The sequence below is a fragment of the Fundulus heteroclitus genome, unplaced genomic scaffold, assembly GCF_011125445.2.
Source record: "Fundulus heteroclitus isolate FHET01 unplaced genomic scaffold, MU-UCD_Fhet_4.1 scaffold_166, whole genome shotgun sequence".
Classification (NCBI taxonomy): domain Eukaryota; kingdom Metazoa; phylum Chordata; class Actinopteri; order Cyprinodontiformes; family Fundulidae; genus Fundulus; species Fundulus heteroclitus.
The window spans coordinates 114,736-137,838 of NW_023396578.1; the positions used below are offsets into that span (position 1 = coordinate 114,736).

A 23,103-nucleotide genomic window follows, 5' to 3' on the forward strand; every position below is an offset into this window, starting at 1 on the left:
TTGAAAAAACTTCCTGGAGAGGAAGCGAAATGTCTTCAACTACGGAAAACAAGTCCAGTTGCTTTGTTTTTTACTTTTTTTGGAATGACCATGACCTGGATGACTTAGAATCTTCACCAGTCTACTCTTATGTCTATGGTCGCAGCGACGGAGAACTTTAACCCACGCTGTAAGATCACATACACACTGGATGATTAACTTAAAAAGCTCTTATTGGATTGGTTCGTACTTTTTTTATGCGCCTTTCTTCTGAGAATTGAAAGCACTTGAGTTTAATGTAGGGGTATCAGAGCACATAGGGGGAAATCTCTTTCATGCCACGCTTTTCATTAATTTGTCTAAAAATCAAAGCTTAAAACACGTGAATTTTTCCTTCCAATTTACAGTTATGTTTTATTTTGTGTTGGTCTTTCGTATAGTGGCTATAAAATACATGGAAGTTTGTGGTGGTAAAATGACAAAATTCTAAACAGTAAGGACACTTTTACCAGACAAAGCAGTGTAAATGTGTTTTATGGTCATTTCACATGAAAAAAAAAAACATTTTTCAGTTTCAACAATTTTGTAACAATTTACATATACACATATGTACAACAGGATAGATCATTTAATCTTTTCAAATCTTCAGTTTGTACATGCCCACCAAGAAAATCAGTGGAATCTCATGTGTTTTTTTGTTGTTGCTGTAATTAAATATTGCCTGCTTACAGAATCACCAGCATCCACTGTGGTGGTGTTTATATATTACAAAAATGTGCTTTCATTGGTAAATAATAATCCCTTAGACAACTTGTATAAATATTTCAATAAAGCCTTTTCCCCTCTTAGTATGTGAGAATATGACCTCTTATACAGATGCTATTTTTTGAGACGTCACATTAAGAGCCAAAGGAATCCAAAGGCTACATTTGCTCAGAAAACAATCATCAGATAAATAAAAATCTAAAATCTCACAGCAGCTGTCATTGACTGAGCTAAACTTTAGATTTTCCTTCATTTGGTACAAAAAAAAAAAAAAAAAAAAAATGAGTGTGTTCATTTTCAGAGAATTCAAGTATATAAAACGAGAAATGTTCTTCAGACGACCAAAACAGTAAAACTCCAAACATATCATAAAAGAGTGCTTAGGAAACGGTAAACGATGAATGTAACGCGCCTCCCCTGTCTGCAGGAGTCACAGTCAGATCTTACAAACCAGTACATAAATAGATCATAAGCGACAAGAACACAAAATCAATTTAGTAACTAAGATTTGATGAGGTAAAGCAGACAAGGGGGGAAGTGGAGTAAGACCTTTAAACAGAACCATAAGGGGGGAAAAAAAACAACTTGTAGAACATCTCAGTAAACAACAAACCTTTGGAAAAACATGACTTTGACATTTAGACAAATCAAAGTGCCCCGGTAAACAATGAATGGAGATAAATACAGGCTTGGCTGGCAGTTTGGCTCCTTGGTAGTGAAACATTAAGCCGCTTAGATGTTTTCATACCAGTGTTTTTTTGTTGTAGTTGAACTCGGACACAGCAGATGGAAAAGGCAATGAACACAATACTTTGGCCGCTAGATGGCGCCCTGAACCTACTTGATTTACAGTAAGCAGCAGGTTAATGCTGGTGATAAGGCAGCTGTGTAGGTCTGGAGTCTTCAGTCTGTCCTGATGAGGGTCCATAGCAGCATCTACACACTGGTTCCCAGTTGTGACGTTTCCGATTCGGAGTCCCTGTTAGGAAGCAGGAAAAACAACCACGCATCAGACACACACGTATGTGCAGACGTGGTAAAAGGATGCATAAAAAAGTGGAAAGAAGGCACAAAGATTGCACCGCTAAATAGATTTTAAAGGCGCTGCATCCCTTTATTCCTCACTTACAACAAATCCTGCAGTAGCTTGCGGTTGCCTTGCCTCCTCTCCTCGTCAATGGGGTATGTCTTGATCACCAAAAGTCCGATGACGATGAGGACGATGGGGACAGGAGAGACCAGGATCTTCAGGGTGAAGCTGACCGCCTCAGGCTGGGAGCACTGGCCGGTCACATACCCAGCAAATCTGCCAAACAATGCAACAAGGAGGAGGAAAAGTTGAGCCGACGCAGGATTATACATGGCGCCTTGCAGAAGTATTCACACCGTTTTAACTTTCTTCACTTTTTAGCTTTTGTTGCAACAGAAAACTTCCTGGTTTTAAGGGATTTATATGACAGACTGAAAGAAGTGCATAACTGAGGAGGATGAAAACTGATACGTGGTTTTAAAAAGCACATGTATCCGTCTCCCTTTCATACTCTTGAATAAAACCCAGTGCGGACCACAGACTTCAGGAGTCATTTCATTTGTAATTTGTAGAGTCAGTCGGTGTGTAATTTAATATCAGCATGAATGCAGCTGATCTGTGAAGGCCTTAAAAGGTTTTTAGGAGAACATTAGTGAACAAGCAGCAACACGAAGACCAAGGGAAATAGAAGACAGGTGGAGAAGTTTAAAACAAGGTTAGGTTATAAAGCAGCTATTAGACGCTCCACAGATCCGCCCTTAATGGAAACGTGGTAAGAAGAAAGCTCTTGGTTAAAGAAAGCCACAACAAGTATTGTTCAAAGTTTTCCTTGTGCCAAGTTGGAGACACGGCAGGTGGAAAAAGTTTCTCCTTTCAGATGAGACCAAAATTCTCCTTTTTTGCCTACAGATAAAGTCTCTGGGGGGAAACTTAGACTCCCTTATCAGCCTAAACACATTAACAGCACTGTGAGACATGGTGGTGGCAGCATCATGCTGTGGGACTGCGCTTGTAAAGCAGGCCACAGGATGATGAATAGAGACAAATGCAGGGAAATCCTGGGAGAAAACCTGTTAGCGGTAGGGCTGGATGATAAATTGATTTAATCGATTGATTCAAATTTATAATTTATTACAATTTCATTTTTGGAAAAATCTGGATATTATTTTGCAAATGCACTCATTGGGCTTCCGTGAAGAGAACAGCAATAATGCTCAATATATGTTTAGGAAAATATGTCAGAATATTGTAAAGAAACTTTTTTAACCATAAGATCAGGCACTTTAATGTATTAACATTTGAAGATACACAAGTGAAGTGAAGTCTGTTCTTTGCTCATTGTGTAAAACCACTAGCAGCAAAGATTTTGTTATATTTTCATTGTTTACAACGGCAGGACCGCCATCTTGTTTTACAAGCATGTTTCACAGCTTCTATTTAGTTAAACTTTGAATTCAGGTCAGACAAAATGCTTGAAATAACAGCATTTTTTTTTTTTAAATAATTTCTTTAATTTATTTTTGTGAAATGAAAAGGAAGGGGAAAGAGACTTGAAACTGGGGGAGGAGATTCACTGTCCAACCCTAAACATACCGCCAGAGCTACAATAAATAGTTTATATCAAAGCATATGTATCCATTAGACGGGCCCAGAGTTTATTTAAAAATATGGTGCAAGACTTGAAAATTGCTAATCACAGACTAGCGCTGTAGCTTCAGCAAAAGGTGGTGCGTAAAAATGTCGACTCGGGGTCTGAATAAAACCGAACGTCACACTATTTAGATTAATTTATTTTAACTAAGGCTACATCTAATGTTCTTCCTAATTTGCCACTATGTATTAGTTTGTGTTTATCTAAGACATGAAAATGGACAAAAAGCACCTTAGAGTGGTAGGTGATATAGTCTATAGAGTAGGGCTGAACGATTTTGCAGAAATGATTGCGTTCTGCCTACAAAATATTTCAACCAAAATTGCAATTTTGACTTTTCTCTGCGTTAACCACAAGCAACAAAAATGTAAACAAGGACTATTCAAAACAAGAACTTTTAATGTTTCTATTAATCAGAATATTATTCAAGAGAACAGCTTTTAGTTGATTTGGACATCAATCCTTGTTGATGTCTATGTATTAAACTGATTGACCTGTACTTAATGCTATATATGATTAAATAAACTCTAAAACACGTAATAAAATTAGATTATCTCACTGCTGCAACTGTCTTCCCTTCCATGTGGAGGCAAACCCACTTTAAACATTTTACCAACACCTAATGGACGTGTCTAATTCCCTAATGCGGTACCGCGCACGTGACGTCACCGTCTCAAGAGCAACGCCCCTTTTGCCGCTTAGGTAGGGCATACAGGAGAGAACGCATACAGGAGAGAACGCACGGATAACAGATATGACCGACTTTACAGCCGTTAAACTTTCCCAAGACGATGTCCCAGGCACACGGATTACTGGTCGCACTGTCGAAGAACACACCAACCTTCAGCTCAAACGATGGCTTGAGGTTCGAGGGCTTAAAAAGACTGGAAAACTGGCCGAGATGATGAACGGTAAGCTTTGTTTTTTTTTCCTGCGCGGCGATCATGGCAGCGTCGGCCGTTTTTTTGTTGTTGTTGTTTGCAATCACCGTCCAGGAATGGGTATATGTTTAATGTTTGTCTCATTTGAAATGTTTTTGAGTAAGCTATCCTGGTAGCAGGCTATCATGTTAGCGCCTGCTACCATGATAGCCTATATGCGATCATGGTAGCAGGCGCTACTTTATTAACATGTCGGCCACCAAAATACTCTTACCTTGACTTGATGTCGCTGGAATTGGGTCAGGATGTTCTTCGGTTGTACCCTTTCCTCCGACAAAATGCTTGCTACATATGTACTTGAATTTGGTAACTTTTTCCGGGTTGAACTGTTGTGTAGGCCGACCACCCCGGTGTTCCAAGCACACACATTTCTCCTTGGCAGTCTTGAAGAAAACATCCTTCATATACGGCCGATCAGCGTAACTCGAGTCGCTGTTGCACGTTCCATAGCAACAATGTTTAAAAATCATGGTCTTAGATTTGGAAAAAGCAGTCGTTTACCGAGTAAAACCTAGGCTAACGCACGTCTCTTACAGCGAAACAACGGCGGATTTTCAGGAGTTTGTCCCACTGCGTACCACGTGATGTGACGTCATCGTGACGTTGTGTTTCTAAAAATAGCTCGCGCGCGGTACCGCATTGTTACATAGCCAAAAATTGCAGACTCTGCAATTTGGAAATTGCGTTTTTTTAAATCACGATTATATTGAAAATGCGATTAATTGTTCAGCCCTACTATAGAGTAAGTTATCAAAGATAGTGCAGGGCACGCATCATAATAATATAATAATAGGTAAGACTTACTTTAAGCTGAGAGTAGAAATGCCCAGAGACAAGCCAGATGCAAACTTGATGAAGAACACGTAAAAAGAATAGAAGAGCGCTTCATGGCCGTGCACGTCTGGATTTTGAACTTTGAAGTCATCCACAACATCTGGAAGCATTGACCTGAGGAGAAACAACATTTAGCTCGTGATAAAAACCGAACAAAACGAGGAAAAGGTGCAGCTGAAAAAAAAAAAAAAAAAACTTGCTCCTCACCAAGGCAGGAGGAACGACGCTGCCACACTCACACCTGCCGCCACCGAGACCAGGTAGGAAATGATCAGGTGGCTCGGGACGGAGACGATCAGGATCATGAAGGGTACTGCCCACTGCAGGGACAGATAATTAAGTCCGATTAGCATCCCTGGGAGGCGATTTTACTTTGTGTCATGATCGGATGTTTTTCCAGGTGATGAAAATACAGACCAAGATGCCGCAGTAGGTAGCCATCTTCTTCCCAAACCGAGTCAGGAACCACTGCCACCACGGGATGGTTAAAGTCCCTGATAGCTGCAAGACATGATGACAATGATGAAGACAATGTGGCCCCATCTCTACCATCTTAAAATCCAAACAGCAAAAGTCCTAAGTGCGTTTTTAAAAGCTGGATGAAGCAAAAACTGCTTCAATGAACATCTTGATTGTTTCGGTTTACTGAGCTTCAGCAACGTTTAGTTCACTGTTGACCTGCGTAGAGAAAAGGCAAACGTCTACATTGTTGGTTAGAGGAACCAAAGCAACTACAGAGGAGAAAAGGTAAGAAAGGACAGTACTGGTAAAATCTTTTTTAATCCCTCTGAATGTGCAAACTTTTAGTTAGTGGACTGGAAATGGAGAAAAAGTGGAAAAAGTAGAAAGCCTGGAGAACTTGAAACCATTGCTGTTACATTATGAAAAAGTAAAGGGCGACTCAAGATTTTTGCGCAGTACGGCAGACAGGAGAAACCTGACGGGCTTCTTTTGGAGTCAGATCGTAAAAACAAACTTCCACTGAAAGAGGTCATTAGTATAAACCGTGACTGAAGGCTGGTTCACACGACAGGATTTTTAAGCCCGATTTTTCCCCTGATCTCTCCTTCAAGAGGCACCGATTATCAGCGTGTCTTAAAATAATCTTAAGAGAATATCCTGCCGTGTGTGGTGTGTTAAAAGCAATCGGGTCCGCTCGGTGGAACTTCAGGACCGCTCCAACCTCAAATCGGGGATATTCAACATGTTGGATTGTTTCCGCTTCTTTAACACCTTTCCTTTTTATTAAGTTTCTTTTCTCTGTTAAAATCAGTCCACAAACTATCACCATTATTCTCCCCCATCGTCCATGTTTATTTACTCTGAACAGAAGTTTGATCTTGAGAGGATTCACAACATTTCCCGTCTGATATCTGAACGATCTTAAGCTTAATCTGTTCGTGTGTGGCGTGTTGAGCTCGTCTGACCGGACACACACTGTACCAACAAACCTGTTTTATAAGATTTTTTTTTATCGTTACATGTGCTGTCTCTCAGGCTTTAAAAATCGGACGATTATTTTAAAATCCTGCCGTGTGAACCAGCCTTTAGCCAATACAGGACTTATCAAAAATGACGCTAAAAATATAATTAACTGTTGGATGTACAAAAACACCTTTCAGGTTTAAAAAGCTTTTTTTTTTAAGTGAGTTGGTAAAAAGCAGCTCTAAGAAAAACTATTTTTTATCCCTTTGTGTGCAAAAGTCTCTTAAAATGGGCACTAAACACTGAAGTTATCCAACTATGTGGGGAGAAAACCTTCAAGGATAATTACGTTGTATATATCATGGTGATATGAAAAAGAGATAATCAGAACATCCTGATCCTGTCCTCAAGTTTAAGACATTTGAAAGTTCTTTTGGAAATTGTTACAAAGAAGATAAAAACTGAAAAGTGAAAATCTGTTGATAAGCTCATGAATTAAATCCTGTCTCCAAAAAGCAGCTGCGGTGTCGTCTTTGAATCATTATATTGTGCAGCCCTGGTGCACACATTTACATTTTCTCCAACTCAAACAGTCCAAAGCCCGACTTTTAAACATGGCCCAAAGATTTTCAGAAAGGTTGAGTCCACGTTTTTCCTAAAGCTTAATTTATTCTAAAACAAAATGTGATGTCCTGTTTCACCCAAGCTGGTTAGGATGCTCAAGAATCAATAAGCCTCATTAAAATGGAAGACGCTGGATTAGCTGTGCGACAAAGAAAGATGCACCCCACTCCAAAATTAACCACTTTAATTTTAAATTAAAGCTGTGTTTCCTCCTCCAAGACAAGCAAGAATGTTTTTTGTGGCAAGATGAGACAAAATTTAGTTTTCTGTGCACAATGTCAGCAAGTTTGTTAAAAGTGAGGCTTTTAAACCTAAGAACAATGAACCAACTGTGGAGCATGGCGGTGGTTGCATCTTGCTGTGGGACGGTTTTGCTGCCATTAGTATCGATGAATTACTAGAGATTACAAACTAAATGGACAGAAACCAACAAATATAAATAACTTACTTATTCTGCCAGAAGGCTGTTGTTAGCAACAAGAAGCAAGTGGTCAAAGTGCAGCTTGCTGATCGGACATTTAACTAAATAAATACAAGAAAAATTGCTGTGCATGTTGCTGTTGCTGGTATTTTATTTCCTCTAAACTTTATATATTTATACCTGATGACTGCATGCTGTGAGGGCGTGAGACCGAGGTTGAATTCCTTGTTTGTGCACACAATCTGGGCCAACAAAGCGGATTCTGGAACAACCTTCTGACGCTGACAAACTTCAGACGGAAACGCAAACGCTAACCGTAGGAAAATCCGACATTTTTAGCTCCATTTAAACGGCGTCAGCTTCCAGTCACGAGGAATCGTAGCGCCGCACAACGCTGTGAGTAGAAGCGGGAGAGGAGGGCAGAGCCAATGGTTGCACTGTGAAGGGTTGCCTAGCAACAGAAGCGCCACTGTACGCCATCTCTCCTTTTATCTCCTGCTAACAGTAAACACGTGGGTGACCGCCCCCCCCCCCCCCCATGAGCTCAAGCATCCTTGAAGCTGCAGTCTTTCAGTCCACAGTGCATTAGTGTGAAAGCACGTCTGAGAATTAGCCCAGAATAAGGCTGCAGGCACAAACCATGTCCTCTAAATGCCTAATCCTGATAAACAGGAAGGGTCGGTCCTTGAGTGGAAAAAAATTAGAAACACTCACCATGATGACCAACAAGATATTCTGGAAGTCCTTCCTGTGGCCCAGAGCGTGGGTGATGAACAGGGCAAAGTTTCCCTCCAGCAGCTGTTAAAAGGTAAAATTACTTCATAAAAACCAGAGTTAGAAACCCAACACCAGGTTCCTTCTGCAAACATTTTCCATATTCAAAAGTTAATAAAGCTCTGAGCATTTTTTTTACCATGAAGGCCAGGGATGTGAAGAGGAAGCCGATGACCAGTTTGACATACGGTCCGTGACTCGCAATCACCCACAGGCCCTGGCGGAAGGTGAGCGGCGGACCCGAGGTTTTCCGACAGCTCTCTAGAAGACAGCGGGGGGAAATAATTAACAGAGCGGCCACCACATTTTTCATTAAAACCTTTAATCTGCGAACACTGAAAAAAAAAAAACTGCTGGAAAAACGTTTGGCTACAACCAAATATCTTGCATTTGAACCAGAGGTAGACCAAAAGGAGTCCCATGACCTTCACGTGCCGTTTTAAACGACGTTACTGTTCACTGAAGTTGTAAGAGTAATAACATTTTTATGAGTTTTTTTATGAGCCTTACGAGTTAATCAGTATTAGTGTATTGCGCTCGTCGGACTTTGCAGCGCAGCGCTGACTGAGTGTCAGGAAGCTAAGTATAGAAATTCAAAACAATGAGGTTCAAGTCAAATGCACTTGAAAAGTCTATAAAAAACAAAAAAAAACAAACACCACCAAGATAAAACATAGAACAATATAATGGTTTCATACCTTTTTCCTCCTTCACACCAAAAAACAGTATTACGGCACAAATGACGTAGATGACGCAGATGACCCCTGAAGCAAGCAAGTACGCTCGTTTCTGAAGGGAAGGAAACAAGAACAGGAGTCAGTTTGCTTCTTTTAACACTCAGGAACCGTTTATAGTTTCATTTTTAATTAAACATGGATGTCCAGACTTAAGTCAGCCCAATCCTTATTCATTTAACTTTAACTGAGGGGGAATACATTTAAAAATAAAACTTAAACGGTGTCCTTTTTGCAGCCTAAGGTATATTTCTATCAGCGCTACAGATCTAGAGGCTGATATATAGCCACAGCTCAGTCATAAAGGATGGACAGCATCTCCCAACATCTATTTTTAAGCGTTGCTTCTGATTCCGTTTGATTCAGCTCCAAATGAGTCCCACATTACGCGTTGATGGTTTTTCCTCCACACAAACTGTTTCATATATTTTTATTTCTGTGTCCTCTGACTAGAGCGCTTACTTTCATGTTTGCTGGGTCCCATACATCAAGGAGGTCCCCAATCCTGTCCCTTAGGGCCAACTACCCTGCATGTTTAGTTGTTTTTCTGTTACCACACACCTGTCCTAAATCACTGGGGATTAAAAGGCCATAAAGTGAGGAGGTAATGCCATCATTTTAGTCAGTAGTGCATGACTGTCCTGCCAACAGATTCTCCTGCCTGAGCCGTGGATCTCTGCAGCCCCTCCAGAGCGACCATGGGCCTCTTGGCTGCTTCTCTGATTAACGCTCTTAGTGCAGGCGGATAATCATGTCTTGCTAGGTTTGCAGTGAACGTACCAGAGACCAACCTTCACACAGGTAGACTCTATTTACTAATAGTACGGGGACTTGTGAAGGAAAGGGATATCGGAGGAAAGGAGCCTGAACACAATGTGCACCAAACTTTCTGACTTCTATTTGTAAAAAAAACAAAAAAACAAAAAAAGAATTTTGCTTTCTTTTAGTTTGAGCTGGCCAATTCCACAAGCTACCAATAAAATAAACTGATGCTCTCAATTATAACAAGACAAAACGCGAAAAGATCAAGGGGTAAGAATGCCTTTGCAAGGCATTGTAAAAGCATTACCGTCCTAATCCTGATCAAAGCGACAGAAACATACGTTCAACCTTTTGCCTCAAGGGAAAATATTGCATTTACACGTCGTCCAAGAGATTCGCGACACTTACTGTATCTTCCAGTGAAACTATGGCGCTCATTGTGGCGTTGGTGCTGTTGGAGCCGCCGGACTCGGTGGGACAACTGGAGACGCCGCCTACTATCTGTCCCTGGATGGCCGTGCCCAGCACAGTGCCCAGCACCTCCACCATCATACCTGACGGATCACAAGGTTTGCAGGGTCAGCACGTTTGACAAACACACAAACGCTGTATTCTAATCATGCAGAGTGTTCGGCGTACGGTAGGCAGTGGCGGAGTCCCGCTCTTTCTGGTCGCTGCTGATAAACATGGTGAGCGCCGAATACGGCACGTGGAAGCACTGCAATCAGAAATGGTTACATACAGTAAGTGGCGTGCTGGAGACGGGAAAACAGAAATCATAGACAAGGTATTAACTAACTAACCGTCTGCATTGACTGGAAGAGGCAGTAAAACACCAGGTACCAGATGACCTTCCCTTCCTCAAACGGAGGCACGTACCAGATCAGGAAGTAAGTCAGTACCGCAAATGGAGTTGAGCAAAGAATCCTGCACAGAAGTGAGAGGGAAATGTTGGGGACACATTAATTAAAAGGTTTCCACTCATTACTACTTACAGTACAGTCCAACAAATGTTATAGCTGGCACTTTTAAAGTTTTAATTAACCAAGTAAGCTCCGGTAATACGGAATAAAGTACAGTATTCATCCATTATGACTGTGTTTAATGGATTATCCCTTTGATTGCTGTAAAATATCCCCTTAGTTTCTTATCTGAGTCTGCCCTACAGCAACAGAAATTCTTTTCTCTCTGTTTTGTGAATAATCCTCCTAATCCTGCCTGGTTAGAGCTGGTGTGTGGAGAAAAGACTGATCCACACCACTACATTGCTGCAAGCTTAGGGAGACCCAAGTACTTCTTTTTCTAGTTTAAACTAGTTGAAAATCCTTATAGCTACATAATGCTATATACGTTTTTAATGTACTACAAAAGTGTGGGAGTAAGTTTTAAGATTTAGATAAAAAGAGCCAAAGAATGTAACGTGTATGCGTCATTTACCCAGTTTGGTTAGGGTGGGGGTTGAAGACGGTCAAAGATGTTGAAAAGCTGAATCATTTGGGAGTTGCGAAAAGCCTCGTCAACCATCTAAAATTTAAATGCTGTTTTTGGAGTCGGTGTGTTTCAGCAATCACCAAAATGTTTGAAGCCATTCCCCATGTATTCTAATAGGATTTTAAAGCGCGATACATTTTAAAAAGTATTAAAAGTTGGACATTTCAAAAGTCATTACTGGCATTTCCTGGTTGCCAAATTGCACAAAAGCTGCAGGAGGAGTTAAGGTATGAATAAGAACCAAAAGGAGGATCTTTGTAGCGTGAATGTCACATCCTTCACACAAGTATTAGTTGCAGCCACTAACAAGCAGCCATGCCCTGGATATAAAGCCTGCTCCTTCCTCTGGGATGTATCTCTAAACACACCAGGGTATTTCTTTATTAGATATAAAAACTGAGCATGTACAAAACATGTAACAAAAGTCAGGGCAGCCTAGATTTGTTTTTCGGTTTCGGTGGATTAAACCTGATAGTCTCACACAATGACATTGTCTGCCTTAACCACATCAGAAGGTATCTGACACAAATAGTCTAAAAGTGCACAAAAACGCTTGTTTTCTGAATTTCCCCACTGTGGGACAATAAAGGTATTTCTATATAAACCAATCTGTCTCCTGAATATTTCATCCACCTCTCGTGCTTTTTTCTTTGACAATAACTTCATTTTTTGATTGTTTGACCATGCAGCTTTAAAACACAACGTGTACTTCTTGTCTCAGCTGCTTCCTGGTCAGGAAATCAAACCTACACGTGGCGCTCAGTGTTTCCCCTTCTCCTATTGGTTGGATCAGATGGTGTGTTGTGGGTGGGACCAATCAGAGCAGATGCCGGGAACTTCCCTCTCCCCCCTCCCCCTCCTGCGACATGAGGCTTATGAACACCCGGCAGCTTTTTTTTTTTATTTATTTCTAGCTTTTTAAAGACCTGTTAAGTTGCCAAGAGTGATTCAACTTAGAGTCTGTTATAAAATCAGCTCTGTTCGTCTGCAAACTCAGCTCACAGCCTTAAAAGATGGCTTACAATCATTCTTGTAACTGAGGGAGCCTCACACGGCTTGCACTAGAAATAAAACATGAAGGTCACCTATTTTTATGAACCAGCTTCTTTATGCAAACTTAGCCGCTGGGGTCATCAGAAGCTATAAAGAAGAGCGTGTGCATTTTAAAGTCAGCGCTTCTGTATTTAAAAAGAAAAAAAAAGCTTATTTTTAGGTTCAAGTTGTAATAAAACACAGAAGTGCATAATTTCCTCAGGAAGCGGTTCTAGATACGGCCTGGACAAGTCTAACATGTGCAGCAGACATTTACTATGTTGAACTGTGAGTATTTCTTTGTAGTGTTTAAGCAGATTGAATGTATGGAAAGAATGGAGAGAGAGAGAGAAGACAATGCAACTGGGAAACTCTTCTCTCAAGACCTCTTTAAATGATTAAAAGACAGTCTAATTAGAAGAAAAAAAACAGCTATTAAAGGTGGTAATTGATGTCAGAGCAGATTACTTAACATTTGAATTTCCTTAGGGATCTGTTATAGTTTTAGTGAAAAAGAACATGCACAGAGGTCGAGTTTTCTTTATCCTACTCTCTTCTCTTTATATACTCATATTGTCGGACTGCAAACTTTCACTCCACTGTTTCCTCTTTTCTTTCAGCCACTTCAACCTTGCTGTTCAGATGGCTGGATGGAAGAAAATATAATTAACTGATGGCTGGCCTGATCTACAGGTGGATGCATGGATGATGGAGGAATAGACAAACTTTTCCATGTTTTCTTCTTCTTCCACACTGACCCAGTTCTTTAAAAACTCTTAGATCAGCTTCCAGACTTCGAGGCTAAACAGGAACCCCTGTCGTTACCACGTCACATCATCTTTCGCTCAGCATATGGCAGACAGGTACCTACCAGGGCATCATACGGCCGATGCCGGTCCATCTGCTCCGGCTCACCAGGAACCCCACGGTCGGGTCGGTGACGGCGTCCCAGGCCCGGCCCACGAACAGAATGATGGAGGCATAGAAAGGATCCAGCTGCCAAGGAGAGAAGCGCCAAGGAACAATGAGCCCAACAACAACAACACAGAAGCAGATACGGTCGCGTTGTGATTAGAGCTGTGCATAAAAATCGATACAAAGATTAATATCGATTTTTTTTTTTTAAATGATTTAAAACCGATATTCTGTCTTTCAATATCGATATACCTCCCAACACCTAGGGGGCGCTATTGCAGCCTAACCTTCATCCCTAAAATCAGACGTTTGGGCACGTTTTTGGTTTCTGTGATACATTAAATGCATTCAACCAAATGCACTTTGTTTTCTTGTTAATATATCAGTGTTCAATAAATTGAACATAAATATAATATTTGGCTGGTTTTGTTGATTGAATGACTTTGAGCATTTGAAAGTAATAAATATCGATATTGGAGTCAAATCAAATCAAGGTGAGCTATATCGAGAATCGTATTGTATCGTGAGCTATGTATCGAAAATCGTATCGAATCGGCTCATCCTAGATGATACCCAGCCCTAGTTGTGATGAGGTCGTTCTTTGAGCTGCGTGACCTCGTGTTAAAAAGTCCAGCTGCGAACAGTGGAAAATATTAATGGGGCAAGAAAAGCTGACGGCGGGAGTCCAAGCTCGCGCGCCTGACTGAATCCAGCCAGATGGAGACGGTTAAACTGAGCCAAAACAAACTCTGGCCTCCGAGCTAATCGGCGTGTGTTGCTACTGAGAAAGAAACATGGATAATATGACTGGAATCTATCCTTGGAAACCCTCATGTCTGCAAACGTGGGAGAAATATGTTTGGAATTCTGTACTTGTCCTCTATTGTGATTCTGTACAATTCCCCCTCCTTTTTTTAAGGAGGCATAGCTCACCTGAGCCACATCGAGCAGGTAGATCTGGAGGAAGAAGCCTAGAGCGCTGCCCGTTATCTGGTAGGGAGCTCCTCCGAAGGCATAGCACAGTTTATTCCACACGGACAGCCCTCGCCTCCTCTGCTCCTGTGTAACGCTCCTCTGTTCGCTGGACTGAAAGAGAAACATCAGGGGGAGAGATGCATAACAGAGCCGACGTGACTTTGGACCGATTTGAGTTTCAGATTTTAACTCCCCCCCCCTTCCCCGGGGGACTCATGAATGGGTCTTTTAATCCTCGGTCTGCGTTTCACACGCCCTCAGTCATCACTCTCTCTCTCTCTTTAACTGATTTAAAACTGAAAACCCGTCTGACTCAGAGGCGGGAGGGGGTTACTTTCGTTCATATGCACTCAGCCTGCATCACCGCATCAGCCCAGCTCAGCCATTGGCTCCCGAGATGGGATGTTGCAGGTGATGTGACGCATTTCCGCAGCGCAGCCCGCACACCACGCACTTATTGGCTCCAGCCAATCACCTTCAGGAATCCAAATACATCAATGAGGGGGAAAATTTAATACAAATTCAAATGTTCATCATCTAACCTGATAAATCCCATAAAACTGTTTAAATTAGTTAGAATTAAAACCATGGAGAGTCTCAGAAAGCCTTTTTTTTAAAAGTAGGATTGCATTGACAGCCATACAAGGCAATAAACATAAATTATAATTAATCGAACTTCAAAAACAAGACAACATCCAATTTAATTACGCGCAAAAAAAAAGAACAGCCCAACCTGTTAAAGTTTTGACACAATGAACGTCTGGTTTGTTTCACAAAATGCTGAAATTGTTCGGAAACATGACAGATTGTTACTTTTCAGAACCCATTTTTTTTTTGTAGTAAAGTCTTACATGTCAGATCATATCTCTGATAGCGCATTAAAAAAAAGGATCCCAAAACAAGTACATCTGAGTGGGATATTTTTTTTTTAGAGGGAATAGCCATCCTTTGGTGTAAAAATCAACCAAATATATAGACAAGATTGTCGATTTTTAAATTAGTTTTGCCAGCTTTGTGTAAAACATAATTGAAAAGGCCTCCCCAAAGACAATATTCAGCATGCAGGAGCCTTTGGCTAAGCAAATGATGTCTTTATTTGCATGTTTCAAATTTACTTATATTCTGCAAGTTTAAACGTATGAGTCAAATGTGAGAAACCCACTGCACTGAGTATTGTGCCCAATACTCAAATTCACAGAAAGCAAAAATTTCTGTTTAGTTTCTGAAATATTTCTATTTTGTAAAATCCTGCCGTATCCATACTTCATTACTCAACTGTGTATTTAGTATACTTAAATAGTATGCTAAGTTTATAGTGTAAATTACACCACTACATAGCACCTTTAATTATGAATATCTGAAATGTTCTGGGAATGTTTATGCAAATAAGATCCGCTTCAGACCTTCGGGGCTCACAGGGAGCTCTCATTTGATTTATTCTAAGCATTTTCGAGGTAGTTGTTAAAAAAAAAAAATTCCTAATTTTCATTGTTCATTCAGGTCTAAAGGGTTTACATCAGATTACGTCTGATGCGGCTCTGAGAACGAGCGGCGTCGTGTCCTGCTTATTCTGACTCGGCACGTCGGACCGGCGAAAAATGAATGAACTGTTAGGAGACTATTATTTTTTCTTTTAACCTCACGTTGTTCTTTTAAAACTCGCCTGCCGCAAATCAAACCAGCAGCAGAAGGAAGACAGGTGTGGGAGACGCCGGGTGGAATTCAAAAACCCGAGGACCGAGGGACACGACACGAAACGTGGGGGTGCGTGACCGTAAATTAAAGCCCGAATCCGGGTGAAGTCAATGAGAAGTTATCCGCATTCATGGTAGACACTGAAATAAATTAAAAAAAAAGATTACCTTGACCGCCTTGATTTCTGTCTTCGTGGGTTTAGCTGTCGCCACCAGTAAGGTTGCGGAGTACTGCTCGGCACCTTCTCCTCGAGCCATTTCAAGCCGGTAAATTAATAACTTTTGGTCCAATCTGATGAAAATACTTAGTGTTGAATAATAATAACAATAAAAAACACCGGCCTCCTCACAGCAGCATTATGTTGTATTGCTCCACTTCCCCTGTGTCTGAATGAACTCGTGTAGCTTCCTCGGTCTTGCCCACTCAATCATTCTACTACGGCACGTCATGACGTCAAAGGAAAAATGTTCCCGGTATGGAAAGACAATTTTCCACATAATCCATTCACATGACGTTCAGCTGCGAGAACGGAAAAACTCACCAAGAAACGTATATTTTTTGCTTATTAAAGACACGATGGCTCCCAAGCCTGATAGATTCCGATTATAAACAATCCTTTGTTACTTTAACTAAAACATGAAGGCTATCTACATTTATGACCCAAATTCTGTTTGAGCTTAGCCATAAAGACCTTGCTGCTGAGGTCATTTCATGCATGCATTTTACAGCATGCACTTCTGTTTGTCTCTTTCATTTTTTTTGTGTGAATGTTTTGTGAAACTGGGTTAAAATGCCTCACACTAGAAATAAAATGTGAAGGTCACCTATATGTTATCAATTTGGAAGTAAAAAATAACAACAAAAACAAAATCATTAAGGATGTAAGAAACAAGATATTTAAAATGACAAATGCATAAAATGAAAAAAAGGTATGTTCGTTAACATACTTAGTTGTAATGTTTTTTTTCATTTGCAAAGCCATTTCTCATTTGACCAAAGTTCATTAGAATGCATCAAAGTTGCAAATAGTTGGACAACTGCACCTATAATTACTGAACCCCTTCATGACAAGCATCTTTAGTACTTAGTAGAGAACTATTTACTATCATAACCTGCTGGAAACTGGGAATTCTTAGCCCACTTCTCATGGAAAAAGAATTCCAGTTCATTAATATTTTTTCCAAATCAGCTACAGAGGTTCAATAGAATTCAAATCTGGCAGCTTCTGAAACCGAAACTGCCAGGCAACAAAATCTGTGTAAAACGTAAACTATTTATCTAACCAGACTGCACAAAACCTTTTACTTTTACTTGCACTGGTAACTGTAGCAGAGTACCTTGTTTGTATATTTGCATATTTCATGTGATTACACATCTTATTTCTTGACTAGAGATAGCCATTTGTACTGCATGCTTTTTGTTTGCACAGAAACGATTGACTAAGAAACAGAACTTATGGGACGTTTTTGTGAAAAGTTCAAAAGTAAAAACTAACTCAGGTATATTTTTATGAAGACATCCACCTGTTTTATTTCAACACAATCTATATATAGCTCAGTAAACTGTGAAGTCTGAATTTTTATCAAAGTCAAAGGAAGAAAATTTTACTTTGTACTGATAACTGTCCCAGAGTTCCTTTTTTTTTTGTATTTTGCAAGTCTCCTTGTTTGGTGTTATTGCTCGCCATTTTTCTTCAATGCTTTTGTTTGCATGGAATCGAATGACAAGGAAAAAGATCTTATGGGAAGTTTGTGACATGTTCTAAAGTAGTGTCGACTTCAGGTATACTTTTCTAAAAGCACCTGGATTACTATGAAAATTGCAGAGATGTCTATTGCAGTTTTCTTTTATTCAGAAGAACTAGTTTTAGGGTTAGTGTGATACATAACACAACAAAGACTGACCAAGATGTTTGACTCACAGTCACACCTTCTCTATTGATTAATGTGGTAGTTTGTAAAAACCAAGGGCAAAGCACTAAAACATACAAAAGCATTATAAAAGCACCAAATATACAAACATGTCAGGTTGCACTATACAAAGTTTTACACTTTAGGAATTAGAAACTCCATAAGAGCAGTACGTGCATTAGGTCTCTCTGTCTCTACAATAGCAGACGGGCCAGAATCACGCTGCTGCAAAAGAGGTTCCATTCCTCCATGAAGGCCTCTCCATTAATTTATCTAAAGTTAGGCAAAACATGCATCCCACAGCCAGCTATTCTGGTCCTGCTTATCTTGTTGTTTTACACAGGTTGCTTGGATATCAGCTTGCCATTGTGTATAAAAAGTTTGAGCAACCTGCTCTGCTGGGGCTACGCAGCATCACCAAGGAGATACTATCAAATTTCATGCTCACAGATTCCTGCCCTCCTTGTTTCCATAGGCTGCAGCAAACCTCTGTCAATTAGGTCCCACAAGCTAGACAGGCGTAGCCCCCAGGGGTAGCCCCCCTGGCATCATGCAGGCTGCCCACGGCTCTGAAAACCAAGTTAAACCAATCACAGTTGCTCCTCGGGTGTAACCAGCTCTCTAATTAGGTAGACAGCCCCACTTGGATCACAACACGACGGCTACCGTAGGAGGTACTGTGCATGCAGCAAAATTGTTCCTGGTGCGCCAGAAGGGTCATGCAAAAGCTAAAAGGAAAAGAGAAACTATAAAGAGAATGAAGGAACAAGAATGGTCACGGAAATGCTAAATGCAGAGGGTAAAGTAAAAAGAAAATGCAATTGCAAAAAGAATTTAAAAAATGCAAGGTGAAAGAAAAAATGAAAATAGAAAAACCAATTACCTTTTTTAAATGTTTGATAAGGAAAGGTATTTATAATCAGATTTGTGATTCGTGGTTTCCAAATACATTTTCAAATTGCAGTATCTAACAACATATACGATGCACAATTCCTCTTTAATAATTCAATTTAAAATGTGCAATTACAATACACTTTTCAATTTGATTTTTAATTGTATCGTTTAAAATGTTACATTTGAAATGGTTTTTCAGGGACTCTTCTGGTCCTCCATACTTTAAACCATGGGGCTTGCAATTGAAAACGGGCCATTATTGATGTCCAGAGCAATTACCAAAGCCAAACAAGTTTTGGTGAACCACACCCTACACACACAGTTCAAACCCCTCCTTGCAGGTAGGATATACGTCCTACCAAGATGTAAAACAAACAGATGAGAGAGCTCCTAATTTAAGACCGCTATCAAATTGTTGTATTTTAACTCCAGTTTTAGATCTAGTTTATAACTTTTTTAAAGGCGTGTTTTTGATTGCTCTCTTTTTAACTTTATGAATTTGCATCTTATCTTCTTGTCTTGTCAACCGTCTGTGTAATTGCTTTTGTGATTGTGCTACTACTCATAGCAAGCAATTTGGGTTGGGAGGAGGGGGTCAGACAATCCATCTCTAGACTTCTCACTCTTTTGTTGTGGTAAACTTATGAATCTTTTTATAATGCTCTAGTTTACTTTCCCATAGTTATGACCTAAAGCGAAACTAAGCGAACGTGCTTATTTGGGTGTAAGGAGCTGCATAGCCACATGCAGATACAATAGCCTCACACATCTTTATCCTGCAGATTTGCATGCGGGGAAGCCAGTGGAGCAATTATTCATTCCGTTATCAGAGATGTTTGGTTCTCATTGTGGCTTTTCCTATGGATTCAAAAACTTTTGTTATAAATTAGGACTGAAAAAATTTAAAATTGTATTTAGGGAAATGTTTTCTGTGAGACAATTTGGACTTTTCTTCAATAATAATAAAGCATTCTTAATTACTTTTAACTTTTTTGTCAAAAAGTAAAATGTTATCCCCTTTAAGATTACTTTAAAACTGGGAAAGACCATGCTTTAAAGTACTCACCCCTTATACAGGTTTCTAAAAATAATAATAATAAAATAAAATCATACGTAAATGTTACAGATCATCACATTTTGATGTCAGGCAACCTGAGTAAATAAAAGGACAGTTTTTAAAGGATGATTTTATCAATGGGGGGAGACAACCTACCAGTACTTATTTGAATAATATTTAAAGAAATGTGGGGGGAAGTAGAAGATCTAATAATTTTAGTTAATGAACTAAGATGTATACATTCATAAAAGTTTGAGCCTTGTACAGAGGGATGAGAACGGGAACTAAAACTAATCTGTTCTGAACCTTGACAACTAACTTGCCAGTTTTTATGTATTTCACATAAAAATTCTATGCAGGTTGGAGGCCTGCATGGAAAATCATGGTAAGTCATCTTAAATCCATCTTTTTGCCAGACTATTGCATATTTTTTTTAAAGTATCTAATTATTGGCACTTGTGGCACAGTCACCCCCATTAAACATTGAGTTCATATCTAAATAAGTCATAAAGGACGTTGTTACTCATGCTGTCATAGCTGTAAATCAGAGGTAAAGCAACAACCATCCAGGCAGGTTAAGTTGAAGGAGCTCAATCGTTTGGTGCACAGAAATAGTTGTCCAGTTTGGATTTGTTATGGAAAGTCAGGAACGGAGCCATTTTAAGCCTAAAAGTGCTACATTAAATCACAGTTTGTCCTTTATATTAACATATTAGAAGAGTAACTGGACCAGAACCCAGGCTGATTCTGTGGCATCTGTAGACTATTTCAACCCTCTTTGGTTCTGGGTGTTTGGTCATTGCAAACCTGATCTATCATCATGGCAACCTGCATTTGTCATGTTGTCATTTAGTAAGATGAGATCCTTGTGAAGACAACATCTATGGACAACTGAGGAATCTTTAAATGGTTTATTGAAACTAGCAGGTAAGTAAATGTTGTTTTGGACCTTTACTTGGGAGAGGAATCCAGGAAAGCACTAAGGAACAGAGGTGTTAGCAGAAGAAATAGAGTTTGGGAACTGATGACAACGATGAAGATGAAACGCATTTGTACTGTTTGTGACACTCAAGGTCACCGTACAAAAAAGATAAAAACACAATGTCAGAAACAAAGTCGAAACACAGAATAAAAAACAATTAAAAATACAAATGCTGGGACAGGGAAATTGATATTAAAGAGAATAGGCAATCTTAAACAGATGAGTTTTGAGTTGTGATTTGAAATGGAGAAGTGAGTCCGTGTTTCAAAGTAGGGGTGGTAGAGAGTTTCATAGGCGGGGGACAGAGCGGCTGAATACTCAAAATATCTTAATGTGTGACAGTAAACATGCCAGTTTTGTCATATGTGCAGGAAATTAAAGGCTTTCAGTATGATGAGGGATGGAAACTGAGAGATGCACAGAAATATTTAGAAATATAGGAACTAACAATAATGTTGATTATTTTAATGTGATTTCATTTTATTTTGTAGCATTTTTGGTCAGTCTGCTGAATGAGTAGAATACCAGAGAGTTGAATGCTATAAAACAGAAATAAGGTGTTTATATAAAAGTCATTAAAATGCACACACACACAAAGTACAAATATAAGAACAAAATTTGAACAAATTTTGCAGCATACGCCGTAAATCTCCAGCATTATTTTCAGACAAAACTAAAGTACTGGCGCCATCTTGTGGCCATAAATATAAAAGTCAGCATTTTGAAATTCATCTCACGATACAGTACAATGAATATTTTTTCAATGACATTTTGTGCTAATTTATTCATTTCATGATTTAAAAAAATAAAAATCTTATATGTGCCCTGCAGAACTATTCATACCTCTCCAAATTGTTCATATGTCCCCTTGTTGAAGAATTAATACTCCAGTTACAGCTGAAAGTTTCTACAACTTTTGCAGAGCTAGAGCCTGAATATTTTGCCAGTTGTTACCTAATAGCTCAAACTCAGTCATATTGGATGAAAAATATCAATGAAGTAAATTTATTTTAAGTGTAGAAGCAGATTCTTGTTTGGAAATCAGTATAGACTTTGATTTGGCTGCTCCAACTCATGGCAGACCTAAGCCATTTAAAGCTCGGTCTGCACTTTTGTTTTTGCTCAATATTATTTTCAAACCAGAGGATATTGTTTTATAACCTAACCCTGATTTAAATGTCTCCACAACTTTATCACTTTGTTTTCATGATGCTGTTTGTTCTTCGGTGTTCTCTAACAAACCTCTGGGGCCTTCAGAGAACATCTGGATTTATGCTGAGTTTAAATTACACGCAGGTGGATTGTACCGGTCAGGCGATTTCAGAAAGTAATCCCGTGCTATGGATTTTATTTCGAGGCATTACAGTAACAGCAGCTTGATAGATACACATGTTAGTTTTATATGATTTTTATTTGCATAATATTTAAACAGCTTAGTCCTTTTTCTTCAGCTCTTACCAAGTATTCACTGTTTTGTGTTGCCCTACCACTTAAGATCCCAATAAAATACATTCTGGTCACGGTAGTACTTTTGCATGGGCCTCTACATTGTGATCAGACATAAAATAAAATGACAACTTTTACACTTGGATTATGGAAACCTCAAATCATCTACTAATTAAATATAAAATTGAGAATGTGTATATATTGAAATTCAAATTTAGTGTTTGAAACTTTGGGAGATTTAGCCAATAATATGTTGGCACTGATTCCTATTTTTAATTATAAGACATTTACTTGTGGCACAGCTACATTTTTGCAGCATATTTTCAACTGAAACCCCATTCCTATATTTTATAGGATACCTCAACAGGGCAAAATATACAAGTTTCTGGATATTTTACACTTTATAACCACCAGGTGGCAGCATGAGTCAGTCAATATCTGCTTCATTTCAGCAGCAGTTGAACCTAATCAAACCCATATATTTTATTCTTCATAACAACTCTTGAATGCATCTTTTAGTCTACACAGTAGTAATGTTAAAAAAAAAACTTTGTGACGCACATTTCACAGTGTAAGAATAAACTTCCAGCTGACTTCCTTCTACTCGTGGGCAAGATTTTAGCTTTTATCAGCAGCTATTTATAATCTGTTACTTTGGTCAGTTCACAGACTTTGACTGCCGTCTTACCACCTTTTACTGCTGCAACACTTTAGTGAGGAAATGACAGTCAGTAAAGGCCTGATGTAATGCATCGTGTTGACAGAG

The 23,103-nt window shown here is 39.4% G+C and overlaps 1 protein-coding gene across 1 annotated transcript; it reads right to left on the bottom strand.

Moving 5' to 3' along the window:
• Nucleotides 1–1,006: 1,006 nt before the first annotated feature.
• LOC118556273 (sodium-dependent lysophosphatidylcholine symporter 1-B-like) lies at nucleotides 1,007–16,468 on the bottom strand. Its single transcript, XM_036129410.1, has 14 exons — nucleotides 16,216–16,468; nucleotides 14,312–14,464; nucleotides 13,335–13,459; nucleotides 10,744–10,867; nucleotides 10,580–10,658; nucleotides 10,349–10,494; nucleotides 9,143–9,233; nucleotides 8,584–8,705; nucleotides 8,385–8,468; nucleotides 5,618–5,701; nucleotides 5,408–5,520; nucleotides 5,171–5,314; nucleotides 1,874–2,050; nucleotides 1,007–1,723 (listed from the first exon to the last, which is right to left on the bottom strand). The coding sequence occupies exons 1-14, from the start codon at nucleotides 16,303–16,305 to the stop codon at nucleotides 1,681–1,683; spliced, it is 1,575 nt and encodes a 524-aa protein (XP_035985303.1). The 5' UTR covers nucleotides 16,306–16,468; the 3' UTR covers nucleotides 1,007–1,680.
• Nucleotides 16,469–23,103: the final 6,635 nt, after the last annotated feature.